The following is a 17914-nucleotide window of genomic DNA, read 5'->3' as shown; positions in this document are numbered from 1 at the left end:
ATATTGTTGTTAATTTTTTCTTAAACTCAAGGGATTAGGATAAGGAAAGATATAGTTGTTTTTTTAAATATATTGAAGGAACCAAAGTTTTATGTCTTTAGTAACCCAAGAAAATATATCCACTATAGGTTACTTATCCTCACTCTTAATACCTAGGTTAAGAAAATCCATGATTAAATTAGATTACATGCATAGATTGAATGGATAGTGAATTTGCTTATACCACAAATATGTTTAGGTTTTTGACATTTTCAGCATCTTTGCTTCTTTGCCAGGTTCATGTTGCTATTAAATCTCCTTGATTTGATACATTTTAATTTAGGTTGTTTCTAGTTGCATGTTATCTAATTTCCATGCACCCCTTTGGCTTAGGTTTCACATTCTCATCAAGATCTTGGGTTCGAGTCTGGTGGATGGAAAAAATGTTTGCTGAGAGAGTTAGTCTCACGTACCTGTGGATGTTCCCAGCTCGGACAGAATTGTCTCCGGTGCGAGGATACCTGTGGGAAACAAAAAAAAAGTGTTATATATGTTTCTTTAATCATTCATTTGTTCCTATTATCAATGGCTGTTTTACTTGATGACTATAATCAAGCATTTTTGGTTATATTGGAAAATCAATCTACTTTGGGAAATATAATGTTTTATGGGTTTGAGGAAAATAATTGTTGAAGTGACTCACAAGTTGCAATTAGGTTGACTAATAATGATTGTGATCAGCTTCATCCTTATGCTTCTTTAGGGATGTTATTAGAACTTGATTACGAAGAGACTGAACAATCCGATGTGTTCACATGCATAAAGAGGTAAAGCATGTGATGAATTTCATGGCTAACGTCGCATACATAAGGATCTGTTTTTGTTTGATTTTACATGAATGTATCTTCCTAGATTTATCTTAGTCTAATCTTGTTGGGTCTTAATCCCTCCATTGTACTAAAAAAAGAAGTGTCCCCACCCGCTTTAATTCGGCACTGTTTTAAATTGAGGTCTTGTTGTTATTGTTGTTGCTGCTATTCTGATTGTTGAGTATAATTTAAAACACTCCTTGATGTACCACACGTCCAAAATTTATTCCATCTTACTTTTACTAAAGAATATGCTTCCGAAGTTTTTCTCCATATATCTAGTTTTTTTCATTATTTCCTTTCCCAACTCTCTCTCATTATAATAACATCTATAAAACTTTCTATGTACAAAAAAAAAACCTCTAATTTCAGAGTACCCTATACATACGAATTGATCTCCTCTTCAATAACGGATGGTTCAATACTAGAAAAATAAGAGGAAATATAAATTTTTGATTGAAAATTAAGCGTGCATTTGATATGAATTATGTATTTAATTTCACTTTATAAATTGTGAGATTATAATATGTTTATATATTTAAGATTATAATTTGTTTTTGTTTGAGTACCTTATCTAAAAATTGACTATAAACTAATGTGTTTTGTTTGGGTAAGGTGCAAAAAATGGTATGAGGTTATTTGTTTATGTTATAATTTTTTGGTTGTTTTTACACTATTTTTTAAATATAATTTTTTTTAATATTTACCATTGTATATACTTTTACTATAATTTTTAATTTTTAATATTGCATAACAAAGGCTAAAAATATATTAAAATAAAATACAATATAAAAACCAATATCAATATTAAAAAACAACATGACACAAAAATAAATAGATATTGTTAAACTTGAATTACACAATTCACAAAATAAATTATACACAAATGTCAAGTTTTATGATGTAGTAAAATGAGAAGTGGAAAAATTTTTAAAAAAATAAGCTAACCCAAAATAAATACCCATAATTTTAGAGCGGTTACTTTTGGCTTATTTTTTTAAAACAAAAAAATAAATGAGTTTATAATTTCATTTGTTTGTCAAACATATATAATTTACATTTTAAGCTTATTTTTCAAAAAATAAGCAAAAAATCAAAATTTTAATTCATGTCAAACTTGCACTAAGTAAAAATGTAAATCATTAAATATTTGTTTGTGACATATATAAATATCTCTACCTAATACCGAAGAATCCAATACGGGAGAGGATATGAACAATGTACACACTCTTATTCCTTACAAACTTAGCATGCTTGTATTAGACCAAGCCCCTTTGAATTCATACATATCTATATACTATGCCTCATTAATTTCGATCTTAATATTATATTAATGCTATTTTTTTATTGATTTTTTTGAAATGAAAGGAAAGAGTCAACTATGCAACTCATATAAGTTATTAATAGCTTGTTTGATAAAAATATAGAACTAACCCTTCCTTTTATTTTATGGCCAACAACATAGCACCATTAAATTATGCATATTTTTCGCTTCTTTCATTATTTCATTGTTAAACCTTCCGAAATCTATTTTCTCATATATTTTTTTTCATCTTCAAAAGCAATCATATTTTGCTTTGTGCCCACAAATTCATTCACTCTTCTTTTATCAAGGTACCTTATCTAAACTTGATCCTTATTTTCTTTCTATTTTGATTCCTTTATAGTTTTAACTTTTAAGTTTAATTGGGTATCAAGTTCTTGAATCTCTTGCTTTTTATGTACCTTAAAAATGAATTTAAGGGCATATCATTGTGTCACATTTTTTCATATGAAAGGAACATATTTTATGGGTTTTAATGTTTAAGAGATGATCATAATCATTTGACTAGTACTTTCTTGATTATTATTTTTTGGTATATTTCAAGAATTTTTATTCTTACCCTTTTTAATTTACCTTACAACACATCTAAACAAAAAGTTCTGATGAATTTGGAATTTTAAAAAATAAGAATATATTATTAATTAAAAAGGAGATTTTGCAACATTATTGTGCTTAAATGTTTCTTGATGCACCTCACTTTGATGAATTGATATATAATTATAGGATTTTGATGTTAATGCATCATATGTCCAAATTTAAATTTGTGAATTAGAATATGAAAATACAAATTCATATATGAAGCAATTATTTGCATCTTATTGGGCTTTATCACAATAAGAAATGTTATGTCCAAGCTATTTTCTATTGACATGTTTATTTTTTTATGCTTAATTAGAGTATGTTCATTGATGCTCTTTCTTTATTTCTTTTTCTGAATACTTTTTAAAATTTCTCAATAATATTACATCATTTTTTTAATATCACATCATTTTCCATTACTTAAATATATAGATTCTAGAGTTAAAAGGAAGTAAATTATTTTATTTATTTTATGCATTTTTAAATATGTTTTCAGTTACATATTTAAGTTTGAATGGGAAGTTGAATAATTTATGAAATTCATGCTTATCCATAAAGTTAACATTTTTTTTTGTTAAGATAAAACCTTATATTTTTAGCTCCTTAATATCCATTAAATGAACTTATTTTTTTTCTTGGGCCATGTGTAGGTTATTTAGCTTGAGACACCTCAATATATGGAAGTAAAAGCAAAAAATAGTAGTAGTATTGTTGGGAAGGAGAAAAAAACACCTTCTTCAAATTCTCACATCATCAATGGCACTAAAAAGACCACCAAACCCTTACCTCAAAAAACAAGTAGCTCCACTAACCCTAACTACGTCAAACTTAAAATAAGATCACAGTCTGAGTCTGAGTCTCCCTCATCCTTCAAGAATCCGAAAAGTGACGTTGTTTCCAATAAAGATAATGTAAATAGAAGAAGATCTTTTGATAGGCCACAACCATCATCTTCAAACCTATCAAAACAAAATCAACCTTCTCTTACTTCAAGACTACAAAAAGCACTTGTTTCTCCTGGACCCCACGAGCGAAAATTATCGGTTCGATCTTCCATTGTTCCAGTTAGAAACCCTATACCTACAAAAAATATTTCAAATAAGATAGGGTCTAATAAGAACCTAAATGATGGGAAAATTAAGCAAGTTTATGTTGCAAAAAGTACAAAGAAAAACACCCCTAATAGTGTTTCTACTCCTACCAACATAAAGAAGGAAAATAATGACCATGCTTCTCCTAAAATGGTGTCAAATATTGAGAATGAGGAGGTTAAAGAAGTTACAAATGAAGAGGTTGAAGTAATAAAAGTGGCGAATGAAGAAAACAAGGTTGATCATGTATCTGAGCTTTCACCCAAGGTTTTAAATTGCGGTAGTGATTGCGAGCTTGATTATGTCGAGTCTCGACATGAGTATGACCAAGGGCTTGAGGAGTCTGATAAACCTCATATTCAAGATGATGATAAGAGGGTCATTTCTACCATGAAAGAAGAAACAAAAATCGAAGATGATCAAGAAAAGGAAGAAAACAAGAACCACATGGATATCAACAACAAGAACAACACGAGTCACAAAGAAGAAGATCCTGATGCCGAAGAAGTTATGGTGAATGAAAAGGAAGATGGAGGCGATATTTTAATAAATGATCATATTCACACAAGTGAGAACAACAATGAAGAAGAGAAGGAAGGTGAAACAAGTGAAATAGTAGTTGAAAAGATAAAAGTTGAAGAAACACCACAAAATCAACATGGAAAAAAGGAGCCTCAATTATCAAATGATGTGATTGAAGAAACTACAAACAAGTTGTTAGAACAAGAGAGAAAGAATAAGGTTAGGGCAATGGCAGGAGCATTTCAAACTGTTATTGATTATCAAACCGTATCCAAATAATGCAAAACTACACTATTGTTGTTGAGTATGGGTACTTACATTATGGTTCATATTTTTTTAATTTTAATAGTTAGGTAATTTTTTATTTTGTGTATATATTAATATTTGTAATTAATACTATTGAAGCGTATATATATATATATTGTTCATCATCATTGATCAATTTAATAATTTGTTTATTATCTTTTGTTTGATTCTCTAGGCTATTATTATTAAGAGTATGAAAAGTGTTAAGATGATAATTTGGAAATTATTCATGTAGAGGCAATGATTCATTGGAAGATTATGATGTAAACTTAGGAACAAAGAAAAAAATAGCTCCATTAATCAAAATATATAATCTTTTTGTCACAATATTTATCAAAATGTCTCCATTTTCATGAGAAGATTCTTGACCTCATAATTTTAATCATTTTCTTCCACATTAATATCTTGTAGAATGCTCTTGTTGAAGTTCACTTTGAATCCAACAACCAACTCAAACATTAAAAAAAAAATGTATTTTATCCCTTAATTATTATTCTCTACAAAAATTCACAATTCATAATTGCATTTATGCAATGTAAGAACTTAATACCATCCATATTCAATTTCATTGTAAAATATTATATGATTCAACATCTCCAATTTTCATACAAACATGCTTGTGATATTGTTTAAGCCAAATCAATATTACATATAATCTTATAATTTTCATATATCTTTCTAAACTTTCAAAAAAGTCACCAAGTTGGTTCAAGTAATACATGTTCGATTTCCCCTTAAGCAATATCTCAGATTCGGTTCTTATGGATGAAAAAAATATCCGTTAGAAGAGTTGACATCACATACATGTAAATGTTATTGGCTCGGACATGATTAATAATTACCTCTAATACAAGGATACATGTGTGAAAATTGAATCTCCAATAACATATTTAAATAAAAATCATAAACTAAATAGGCATTCAAATAGGTTTACAAAATAATTGAACCCTAATCCCAAATTATCCAAATCACAGTGAAATTGAGTGTGGAAAATGTGCAGCTTTTTCTAATAGGGAAAAGAGGACCTTCTGAGAGAAAAAAGAAAGAAGAACACTACACATAGAACAAAACTCAATAAATAAAATAAAAAAATAGAAAAAAGAAAAAAGAAAAAAAAGGAGAGAGAGAAAAACAACATAGCCATAGACCCATAGTTGAAGCTTCGAAGATTTGGAAGCAACAATAAGTGTTGAGTTTCGTGATTTCTATGCAAAATTCGTTAAAGGTTAGAACTTCAATCAATGCATAACAACCCAACTTCAATCAAAGCTTTGATCTTTGTTCTTCATTGTGCTTCATTTCATTTCCAATTTCAAAAATTTCCCTCTTTTTTCCCCCTTCAATTTTGCCCAACTCACTGATTTCTTTGGGATTCGAAGTTCGAATTTCTAGAAACAATAAGAGTTTTCACATTGGTGCAAGTGCTTGGTGATTCAAATTTAAGGGTTTTGATTTGCTATTATAGAATTTTGTGGATTTGATCTCTAGGGTTTTAGTGTTGGGAAGTTTAGATTTTTGGCTTTGCATTGTATTGGGTCTCTTGGTGTATGAAATTGGGGCATAAGGGTAGCAATATTCAAGTTCAAAATTGAAACTTTTGAACCTTTGAATTTGGTTGTTTTGATAGGAAGATTTTGAGGTAGTTTGATTTGTGTTTTGGTTAATTAGTTAATGATATGAGAGAGGGGAAGTTTTCGGTTTTTTGGAAACAGGTAACTGTAATTTGAGGTTAGAGGTGGGTGGGCTATTTATTGAATTGTTGGGTAGTGTAGGAATAGGTAAGTTGAGAAATGCAATCTCGGCAGAGCTCGAGAATCGATTTGGGTGAATTAAAAGCACATATTGTAAAGAAGCTTGGCCCAGATAAGGCGAAGCTGTACTTTTATTACGTGAACCGGTTTCTGAGTCAGAGGCTGAGCAAGACTGAATATGATAAGTTGTGTTATCGTGTACTTGGGAGGGAGAACCTTCCGTTACATAATCATTTTATAAGGTCGGTTTTGAAGAATGTGTGCCTAGCTAAGACCCCACCACCACAAGTCCAGCCATCGGATCCTCCGAAATCGAGATCACACCTTAATGACATATCTCCTGGTAGAGAAGATGGAAATGAACACAATGTTGCTAACTTCCAAAATCAACCGATTTGGTCAAACAGGGTGTTTCCGGTTTCTCCACGTAAGGCCAGGTCTGGAATACGTGATCGGAAGCTTAAAGATAGGCCAAGCCCTCTTGGACCCAATGGGAAAGTAGATTCCATAGCTCATCAATCCACACCTACAGAAGACAGTAGTGCTAGTAAGATTGACACGGAGAATGGAACTCTTGCACCGTGTGATTATCAGAGGCCAATACAGAATCTCCGACCAGTGGCTGAGCAGCTCCACGAGAATGAAATGGGGGATGCAATTCAGAGGCCTGCTAAAAAATCAAGAATATACGGCAAAGGGCCAACCGAAATATCAATTGTTGAAAATGGTGAAGTTGCAGTGCAGCAGCTAAACCACCTCAGTTTCTCTAGAAGAGCCCTGATAGCACCACTTGGGATCCCGTATTGTTCTGCAAGTGTGGGCGGGGCCCACAAAGCAATGCCAGTGAGTAGTAGTGGTTTTGTTAGTTGTTGTGACTGTGGTGGGTTGTCTGATACTGTTACATTGAAAAGTCGGATGGAGCAGATTGCCATAGTACAAGGTCTTGGAGGAGTTTCTATGGAATGTGCGAATATGTTGAATAATGTGTTGGATGTGTACTTGAAACGGTTGATCAGGTCTTGTGTTGATTTAGTGGGAGCTAGGTCTAAAAATGAGCCGAGTAATCCCCCTGTCTCAAAGCAGCAGAATCCGGGTAAAGTCGTCAATGGCATGTGGCCAAATAATCATTTATATGTGCAGAGTGTTAGTCGGCCAGAAGAACCCGAGCCTGAACACAGACCACTGTGCTCAATATCTTCACATGATTTTAAAGTCGCCATGGAGCTAAATCCACAGCAACTTGGAGAAGATTGGCCACTACTGTTAGAAAAAATTTCCATGCAATCCTTCGAGGAATAGCACATCAATGAAGATTTTTCTTCGTAAGCAAATTTTGGCCTTCTTCGGGCAACGATTCTTGATCATTAGCGCGCTTAGTTCTGTTCATATTGCCAGGATGATCCAGAAGACCCCAAATGTAGAGCTCATAGCCCTTCCGGGATCAAATTACGGTTTCGTGTTTCGAACACTGTTGTGTAGCTGGGGTTAAGTAACACATGTATAAGTGCTGAGGGGTTGTTCTATATGTACTTTTAGAACATGAAGATTGATTAAATTCAATATCAATAACAAGTTAACATCTGCTGAAAATTTATCAGTTTTATGGTTGAACTCCATGGCATCGAATTTTATACTTCGAAGTTTTTTTATAGGCAAAGTTTTTGACGGGTACGTGAAAATTGTGGAGCTATCCGGGTTTGAACTTTGAACCCACGAGCTCACACTTTATGTCTGACAACTCTACCAACTGAGCTGACTCTTTGGGCCTGAAAGAGTTTCAGTCTTTTATTTTCTAGTTTTTTCATTCTCGAGATTTCTTACTCACTCAAACGCTTTTGGTACAAATTAATTTGTGACAATAAATGAATTTCTAACCCTATTAGATTTTTATTTTTTGACAATTATTTCATCTAAGTTAATATTACATAGTCCTTTTTGTGAATGAATATTGTGGTTTCTTAACTATATAGAACTTAAGTTACTTATTCAAACTAATATTTCTTATTCCAAAATTGTGCTTGCATTATTTTTTATTTGTTGTTGTAAATTTCTAAAGCCGTGATTTTATCCGAGTGATAGTTTCATAATTATCATACCACGTACTACGTAATTTGCCATAAAGAATGTTTCATAAAATTAATGTAAAAGATAATGATCGTATATCTAAGTAAATCATGTACTCATGCTCCTACCAGATAATTATGAGCATCAAAGTGACTTTTGTGTAATGCACCATCATGTCATTCTTCATTTTGAAGGCATATTCATGGTGGCTTTGTGACATGAAATAATATTAAGATACACTATCAAAATTTATGTTTACCTCCATTTTCATATTTTAACCAACAAATGTATCACTTATAAGCCGTATTAGATTATAACTACGGGATCCCTAAGGTTGAAGGTTCGTTTCCTGTGAACGACACTTGTTAGGAGGGACAACCATGAATCCCGAAAAGGATTAGTTCCTTGCCCAAAAAGGTAAGGGAATACCTTTGGTAGTACAAAAACAATGTGTGACACCGACGTAATTCTCTTCCAAGTAGATATGTAAATGAGATTTTGTTTGTTCTCGGAATGAGGTCACTTTGAATTAGTGTCACTCACATGAATCAAATTATTGATCTTTTGATTTTCTGGAGATTTAACGAGACTTTGCACCAATGGGTAAAGATTTAATTAAAATCACCATAAGTCTATTAGGTTAATCAATTAATTAATATTAAAAGAAGAATTAATGAAATATGTGAGATATATATGGAGAGAGATTAATACTATAATTTAATAGTTTGTGTATAATTGCCCATTGATATTAAAAATGTTTTATCTATTTTATTATCATTATGCAAAGTGCATGCATATTTGGCTGCTGCATTATATTTGCGTTCAGGTATGGTTACGTCCCGACTTGGATAAATCATTATGATTCGATACAACCACAACACAATATTACTGCTATATCACGTGATGTGTTCCACAATTTAAACCACCGCTAAGGACTATAGAACATTTTGGTGCCACTGAAGGTAGTGGAACCAAAATAGTGAATCTCCAACAAGGAAAATGACTACTTTCTTCTGATCAAGCTTTGTTTACTGATAGAAGAACAAGAAACATAGTGAACTTGTTTGCATCCAACAACACAGCTTTTGAAAACTTCTTTGTGATTTCTATGACAAAGCTTGGATGGGTCGGAATCAAAACACGAAACGAAGGCGAAATCAGGCATGATTGTACAACGGTTAACTGATCCGCCGATCGTTTCAAACATCATTGTCTAGTGTTTCTTTCAGTTGTGTTCTTTGTCAAAATACAGGCAATGCAGCATGAGTGAAATTCAATTCTGGAACAGGTCTTTGAAGTTTGAGACTTTGGTATTGTTGGTTTTATTTGGCCACTCTTCTTTAGGATTTACACAATCTCATAAGCTAAATGAGATTATGAGAAATGATAAGGAAATAAATTTCATCCTTGTAATTACTCATTAGTTATGACTTGATCAATTAGTAAGCACTCCATCTTGTAATGTTTGATCTAACAAGTACTATTAGAGCAAAGTCGATCGAATAACAAGGACTATAATTCATTTTAATCTGCATACCCGTAATTTGCTCGATTTGGATTCAATGACTATAGAGGTTGGTGACATTGGCGGATATCTGCTTACCTTTATAACACAATTGACCAATCTTGAACTCGATTGAATCAGACCAATCTTACGAACAATCGACAAAGACTGGTTAACTGAGTTCCAGATTGATCAATTGTGTTTCAGATTGGTCAAAAGTCTCCATCCTCTAAAATCGAAAAATCCAAATCTTTCATTACATACTAGTGGAAATTGAGTAGCCTTCTCACTCTCAACTTTCATGGAATAACAAAATACATGACATTTAACCCTATCAATGATGTTATTTGGTAATTAAAGAGAATAGTAGCTCTCCTAGCATAGGCTCAAATTTTAAGCTTAACAAGATCTTTGAACCTTTCTCATCATTATATGTTCTTGTCGTTCTTAAGAAACCGGTTCTTCTTCGAGGTTGTCGTTGATCGAGCTCCTTAAACTGTATAGTGCTGCTGAATTGTATCAATGTCAAGTCCCTTCAGCTTCACCACGGACTCAACGTGTCCCTTTAGAGTATGAAGCTCCCTAAGCCTGTAACCGATTTTCAAAAATTGTTAATGGAACTTCATGTATAATTCATTCATTATCCTTCGGTTGCGCTGGTTTTTAACTATGATTTGGTCTTCATCACTTAATCTAACGCCGATAATTTAAATCCAACAATGAACAGACATAACCAACTTGAAAATGATTGTGGAAATAGGGACTGCTATGATTTTTTCTTTTATTTCGAGCGCCAAGTTAATAGCATAATAGTTATTGGCTTACCTTGCAACCTCGGCACGTCTCTTTGCTTGCTCTGCGATCTCCGAAAGCTCCCGATAGCTATTCTTCTCATTGAAAAGGTTGGATGTTTCGGGAGGCTGAAGACCGTGAAGTGTCCTTTGTGCAGCTGCCCATTGTGCTTCTCTCTCTTCTTTTCCATAGTCTTTCTTTGTAGTAAATGCAGTCTGCAATCACTCCACATTAGATATACATTGCGATAACGAGTAAAATGATAAGCCTAAGTAGTGTTCTCTAAGTGCCTATGCTTCTTTTTTCCAATAAGAACACAAAATCGTAACTGCTTATCAGTGTTTTAAATTGCACTTCACAAACGCAGTTACGGTTGCATCGGCCGCATTTTTCCACAATTGCGGTAAACGCAATGAAACCGCAACCACGGCCGCAATTTAAAGCACTGTTACTTATCAATTCAGTTGTTACACATGTTATACTCATATTTGAAAATAGTATGAGTAAGTACCCTAATAGTACCACCTCCGTATCGAAAACAAACCTACCTTGTTCTCCAAGAGATTATCCCAAGCCTTTCCACTGAGAATATATCGGATCGCGAATTTGAGTATGTCAAGAGGGATATATGTCACTAAACTGTATAACCAGATTACACCAGCCCAACCCCATCCCATACCCTTTATTCTTGCAAACTCCCAATTAGCATATACTGCTATAAATGTTGCAACCTATAAATTACAAATCGAAACGCTGTTACCACAAAAAAAAAGAGAAGCTAGCTCATAATCGAAAATATCGTACACAATATAGTTTGCATTGTTGATAGTAGAATAAGAAGTTGAAGCTTACCAACTGAGCAATAAAAAATGCACCTAGTAGCAGAAGACCCGGTCGCTCGGCAAAGGACCAGCTACGAGACCTAGTGACAAAAATTAGTGCCTGGCTTATGATACTAACTTGTAGATATAAGGCTGCCATCATTTCATCGGGGTTATATCTTATAGTCCTCACACCGAACTTGTTCTGCGACAGCGAAATCATGTATATAGTTTTTAACTTCTTATGATTTGCGCGAATGAATGACGATATTGAGGGGAGGAAAGTATAAGTATAAATTGATTACCGGGAAAAAGTTGGTATCTTTCATTGCCCAGAAAAATACTACTGTCATGAATGCCATATAACTTCCCAGCACGACGCCGGTAGCGAATATCTCCCTCAATTTCCAGCTGTCTGGAAGTGGAGATGGTTTCACTCTATCCTTGGATATCGTCATAATGGTACCTAAATGTATGGTGGTGAAAATTTTACATTTTTTAGCAGAACAATTCAAGTCGGTAACTTTAAGGCCGAGCAAATACTATCTTACCATCATTTAGTATGGCGATAATCAAGACCATGAAGGGTGCAAAATCGAACTTCCAGATAAGTGCAATAAACATGAAACCGAACTGCAAAAATAAAACATAAATCACCTAAGTATACGATTCCATTTCGAAAATATGTATGTATAAAAATTGTCATTTTCTGCACTTACCACAATACGAATGGTGATTGATACAGCATAAATCTGTTACACAATCAAAATAGTAAGTCGAAATTAGATAAATAAAACCATTGAAGTAAAGTCCAAGAATTGATTTATGTATGCAAGGAAACAAACCGTATAGTTCTTCATTCTCTGGAAGATTGCTCTGCTGGTGAGCACTGCACTAATAATGACACTCAGGCCAGGTTCGGTAAGGACAATATCAGAAGCACTTCTAGCAGCATCTGTAGCATCGGCAACAGCAATTCCGATATCTGCTTTCTTTAATGCAGGGGCATCGTTCACACCGTCTCCCGTCATTCCACATATATGCTTCCTCTCTTGAAGTCGCTTAACGATTTCATATTTGTGTTCTTCCAGAAAGAAACAAACGGATTCAAAATGTTAAAAGTGTTGGACAGTTCGATCAACTCGCTAGGAGTCCATGAACTAGTTTGATACATATACATACATATATCAAACTAAAGGACCTACCAGGAAATACTCCCGCAAATCCGTCAGCCTTTTCTATCAACTCATCAACCGGAAGAGCTGAAATAGAAGAATCCTTGTCTTGGCCGAGCAACGAAGATGAAGGGTACATGTTTGTTCCCATTCCAAGCCTTCGGCCCGTTTCCTTTCCAATTGCAAGCTGATCTCCTAGAGAAGAAAAGACACACAAACATTTTCAAAGCTAGAGACTTTTCAGTTAAGGTATGAACTACAAGAAAGCATGACCTCAAATCGTACCTGTAATCATCTTAACATTCACTCCGAGGTTAAGAGCTCTTCGGATGGTTTCAGCGCTATCGTGCCTTGGAGGATCAAAAAGTGGTAACAACCCAACAAATTGCCATGGTGCACCAGGACTGTCTTTTGTTTTCTCAGGTACTTCCTGTTACGCAGAATCATACACGCATCAATCAAACAAGGATACCCGATCAATAGAAAAATAGATATATACATTAATATCAAGCTTTGCAAACCTGTCTTGCAACACCTAAAGAACGGAGTCCACGCTCAGCAAACTTATCAATTACGGAATGAACCTTTTTCCTGACATCCTCTTTGCAGTTGCAAAGTTCAATTATCTAAGTCGGGAAAAAAACATGGCTTCGGATTAATCTTCATAAATATCATAAGATGGTAGCAATGTAAACTGTATTTACCTGTTCAGGAGCCCCTTTGCTAGCTCGATGCCAATTTCCATTTGAATCAATGTAAGTTAGAGCAGTTCTCTTGTCTACAGGATTGAATGGAAGGAAATGGACCTCCCTAATGCCAGCTCGTGCCTGCTCAATCAGAACATCAAAATTAAAGAAATTTCTTTATGCCGAATTTGTAACTTTCCTCCATTATTATTAGGACAAAACTTACGTGTTGTCCGTTAATGTACTTGTGGTGTTATTTTTCAACAACAATATAACTTGTGAAACATCTATTATAGTTGTTCTATTCATTGATTAGTTGTTAGTTGTTACGCATGTTATGTTTTTATTGGGGAAAAAAGCACCAAAAGTACCTATAGAACGATAATATGTAAGTCTTCCCGACTTGTCATTATCATTGTTTTCCGAGAGAGGTAGTTTTTGGCATATTTACCTCCTTTGGGTCAGCAAGCATTCCAACAATTGCAGCATCTATGGCGTCCTGATTTTCAGTCCGAGAAGCCCTTGCTGCAAGAAGGATAACATATTCCTTCTCAACACCCTTAGCAAACACCTCAATCAAGTTTCGATCAACGCTTAACTTATTAAGGGTCAGAGTCCCAGTTTTGTCACTGCAGAGGACGTCCATTCCCGCCATTTCCTCAATAGCCGTCATTCTTTTTGTAATCGCACCCTGCTGAGACAACCTGTGAGAACCAATAGCCATAGTAACAGACAAAACCGTTGGCATGGCGATAGGGATTCCTCCAATCAAGAGAACTAACAGATTGTCAATTCCATCTCGGTACTTGCGGCGTTGTATCGGGTACATAACTACGAGCTCAATGACTATTCCAACAGCAATTGAGCAAATACAGAAATTACCAATTGCCGTAAGTACTTTTTGAAAGTGACCAACTTGGTTAGTACTGTCCACAAGATGAGCTGCTTTACCGAAAAAGGTATGCACACCAGTAGCAATCACAACTGCCTCTATCTCACCCTTCTTAACAGTTGATCCAGAAAATACTTCATCGGACGAATGCTTCGTCACCGGAAGAGATTCTCCCGTTAAGGCAGACTGATCAACACTCAAAGGATCACCCTCGAGAAGACGAGCATCAGCTGGAACGATATCTCCTAACTTAATGCTGATTATGTCTCCTGGCACTAAAATTGCAGCGTCTTGTTCACTCCATCGCTCATCTCTTAGTACCTAAAAGTAGTTGCCAACAAACATTAATAGTAGCATTTGGAAGACATGTCTGGATAGAACATATGAGTTTTGTTCCGCGTTTCGTGTATCTATCAGCAGAGCAGAACAAGATGGAAGAGAACATAGAACTTTTGTTCCATGTTTGGTGTATGAATGTTACATTCTGTTGTGTCCATGCACCAAATGATGTCTTAAAAGATAGTTGACATTAATCAATCATGTATACATCGAAAACAAAAGTTTTAACCGTAGCCACCTTGTCGCTACCCCACCTTCGTAGGCGCAACGAGAAATATGCAAATAAATACAATGGACCCGGTCCAAATTCGGTGTTTACACACCTAATACACACTTCTTTTTGGTACGGGTACATAGTATAAGGTACGTTACCCTGTTAAATACCGATACATTAAAGATATACTCACTAAGCTTTCTATAGCTTCATGCACAGTCGTTTCTTGTAGGTTTGAATCAACTTTGGCTTCACTCCATGATAAAATTATTTCTTGTTTGTTGTAACTCATTCATGTAGGTGAGTGCACATCACCAATTACTCTTTTCTTCTTTGTTCTTTCTTTTTAACTTAAACCATAAGTAAAAATCTGGTACATTCCTTATAAGGAACCAATTCGCAAAAAAAACACGAATTGGTACGTAAGAACCAATTCGCAAAAAAAACAACACAAATTTGCATGTAAGAACCAATTCGCAAAAAAAAAAACACGAATTGGTATGTAAGAACCAATTTGCAAAAAAAACATGAATTGGTACGTAAGAACCAATTCGCAAAAAAAAAACACAAATTGGTACGTAAGAACTAATTCGCGATTCTCTACGAGAATAAGAGAATTGTGTTTGAATGACTTTTACCTTGGTCTTGGGAGCTAAACCAGCCATAAGAGCAGCAGCAGCATTACCAGCATTGTTTTCTTCAATAAAACTGATTGTGGAATTAATCACTAATAAAGCGATTATACCAACAAAATCTTGCCAATCTGGGGGCATTCCATCACCATTTGCTAAAGCAATTGCCATTATAGCAGCAGCTTCCATAACCCATGACAAAGGGTTCCACATAAAACCCAAGAACTTCAAAAACTTACTCTCCTATTTTTCATAACACAAACAACAACAACAACATAAGAAAAACAAATCATTACATGTCCCAAACCATGTCCCGGACTAATGAAAACATGTCATGTCAATTAAAAAAAGTTAAATATTCATTTTTTTTGTCTGTTTTTGCTTCAACATCATTGGTCTGGACATAATTTGTGACAACATATCATTGTACTGAATGTAACATGAGTTTGTAAAAGTTGATACATTATTAAACCTTTTTTTCTTCCAATTTGTTTGGTCCAAAAACTTGAAGCCTGTTGTCTCCTTCTTCTGATGTGAGACCTGCTCTTGAACATTTTAGCTGCTCAAACACTTCCTCTATTGGAATTCGTTCCTGTAGACAAAGGTTTCAATGATTTCTTATTATTTCTCCCTAATAATGTAAAATCTGTACACTGACAATGGAAAGATTTGTATGAATAATCTTTTAAAAAAAAATCAATCATAATTAATACTAATAATAGATGATACAATGAACTAATACACTGTTATTACATATATATTTTTCTCTTCTCCAAAATGCTTTTCAGCATCAACAAACTTGTTACATGATGCATGTAGTTCATTCACTTTTTATTCATGGATTCACTGATAATGTAAAATTTTTATATACTGTCAGTCTATTATCGGCTATTTATTTTTAATAATAATTAACTCTTAAAAAAACAAATAAATGATAGATGATATATTGATTATGTATAAATTTTTACACTGATATTGTATAGATATATATTATACTATACAAATAATACCTCAATATGGCACAATAGTTTGATTTAGTATATACAACTTTTTATACTACTTTTAATTAATAATGAATTATGCATTACCATTACCATATATATAGGTTTTTTTAAAGACACCAAATATATATAAATATATAGATTTATTTCTAAAAATACCACTAGCAAGTTCTTTGCATAAAAAAACTTCTCAAATATATCCACAGAAAATTCATCCGTGTACTAGTATTCTCAACCATTGATTAAAAGGATCTTCAAATCAATGGTTCAAATTTATTACATGCAACTTCATTAAAGGTTACTATATACAATTTCATAAAACATGATATATCCACATAGTCACATATTTTATTTTAAAAAATGATTTAAATAAAAGTATTTATCAAATTTCATCAGCATACGATTTAATTAATGAATCATCAATTATATTGGTATTTTATTATCCTCCTTTTCCAAATAACAATGAATAGTGGCCTTCACTCATGCCTTTTTAAGTCTCTTAATCATCATCTCTTGAGTTTGATGCTAGAATCATGTATACTTGGATGGAAAGTTTAGCATCATAGTATTCTTCACACTTGAATCGAAAGTTTCACATCATAATATTCGTCACGCTTGAATCGTCGATATGATTATAAAGACTATCAAAACTATAATATTATAGTTGTAATAATAACATTAATAATTGTATAGTGCAATTTAAAACATTTTTTGTTAATCGGAGAAAGATAGAAAATGCTTCAACTTAGCATTAGATTAGTTTCTCTTATATGGAGTGATGCTATAGAAAAAGATTTTATCTAAACTAAACAAAAACAGTGAGAGGAAAATTGAGATATATAGAACAAAAATGATGAAAAAAAGTAAAGGGAGGAAGAGAAAGAGCAAAGATAGGTACCAAATCAACATTCTCATTTTTGATTTCTTCTAAGCTAATGACACCCATGTTGTTGTTTTTGTTGTTGTTTTTGTTTTGGGTTGATGATGTTCTTAACACTATATGATGATAATATATATATATATGGAGAAAAAGTTGGCACAAAAAAGACCCTTAAATAAAGGCTATTCAACAAAAGAGACTCATATTGTGGGTGCAAAAGTCCAAAACAAATTTAATGCATTTCAACAGAAAATACGGAAAGATAAATTGAGATTTCAGACCAAAATTTTTGAGTTATGTTGATTTAACTTAGTTGGACCAGAATTTTCCTAATTCAAAATAGTCTAATTTCTCACTCGATTAAAACTATAAATCATAGTCACTTTTAAGTTTGGTCAATAATTAGACCGACTGAACAAACCAATCGTAACAACATTGTAATGAAGACCTATGTTTTTTTTTTGTTTTTTAATGGGAAATGAAGGGCCTTATG

General features: G+C 33.5%; 3 protein-coding genes across 3 annotated transcripts; 2 read left to right on the top strand and 1 right to left on the bottom strand.

Annotated features, from left to right (window-relative positions):
- Positions 2376–4785, top strand: LOC109344449 (ESF1 homolog). Its single transcript, XM_019583258.1, has 2 exons — positions 2376–2462; positions 3402–4785. Exon 2 carries the CDS (start codon positions 3429–3431, stop codon positions 4641–4643), a length of 1215 nt encoding a protein of 404 aa, XP_019438803.1. The 5' UTR covers positions 2376–2462; positions 3402–3428; the 3' UTR covers positions 4644–4785.
- LOC109344448 lies at positions 5754–8008 on the top strand. Its single transcript, XM_019583257.1, has 2 exons — positions 5754–5895; positions 6443–8008. The coding sequence occupies exon 2, from the start codon at positions 6461–6463 to the stop codon at positions 7718–7720; it is 1260 nt and encodes a 419-aa protein (XP_019438802.1). The 5' UTR covers positions 5754–5895; positions 6443–6460; the 3' UTR covers positions 7721–8008.
- Positions 10424–17513, bottom strand: LOC109344447 (plasma membrane ATPase 4-like). The gene is made up of 16 exons (XM_019583256.1): positions 17440–17513; positions 16013–16132; positions 15547–15783; positions 13915–14676; positions 13482–13604; positions 13299–13403; positions 13063–13207; positions 12808–12972; positions 12448–12686; positions 12322–12354; positions 12154–12235; positions 11908–12068; positions 11634–11807; positions 11330–11512; positions 10815–10996; positions 10424–10577 (listed from the first exon to the last, which is right to left on the bottom strand). Exons 1-16 carry the CDS (start codon positions 17485–17487, stop codon positions 10481–10483), a joined length of 2856 nt encoding a protein of 951 aa, XP_019438801.1. The 5' UTR covers positions 17488–17513; the 3' UTR covers positions 10424–10480.

The sequence above is a fragment of the Lupinus angustifolius genome, chromosome LG03 (assembly GCF_001865875.1).
Source record: "Lupinus angustifolius cultivar Tanjil chromosome LG03, LupAngTanjil_v1.0, whole genome shotgun sequence".
Lineage (NCBI taxonomy): Eukaryota > Viridiplantae > Streptophyta > Magnoliopsida > Fabales > Fabaceae > Lupinus > Lupinus angustifolius.
The sequence above is the reverse complement of the archived record's forward strand: the minus strand, read 5'-3'. Positions and strand labels throughout refer to the sequence as shown.

Coding starts and splice junctions, on each gene's coding strand:
- LOC109344448 (XM_019583257.1), top strand. CDS start 6,461: ATGCAATCTCGGCAGAGCTCGAGAATCGATTTGGGTGAATTAAAAGCA.
- LOC109344449 (XM_019583258.1), top strand. CDS start 3,429: ATGGAAGTAAAAGCAAAAAATAGTAGTAGTATTGTTGGGAAGGAGAAA.
- LOC109344447 (XM_019583256.1), bottom strand. CDS start 17,487: ATGGGTGTCATTAGCTTAGAAGAAATCAAAAATGAGAATGTTGATTTG. Junction 14,677..15,546: donor GTTTAGCTCCCAAGACCAAG/GTAAAAGTCATT, acceptor AACTACTTTTAG/GTACTAAGAGATGAGCGATG. Junction 10,997..11,329: donor ATAATCTCTTGGAGAACAAG/GTAGGTTTGTTT, acceptor GAGTGATTGCAG/ACTGCATTTACTACAAAGAA.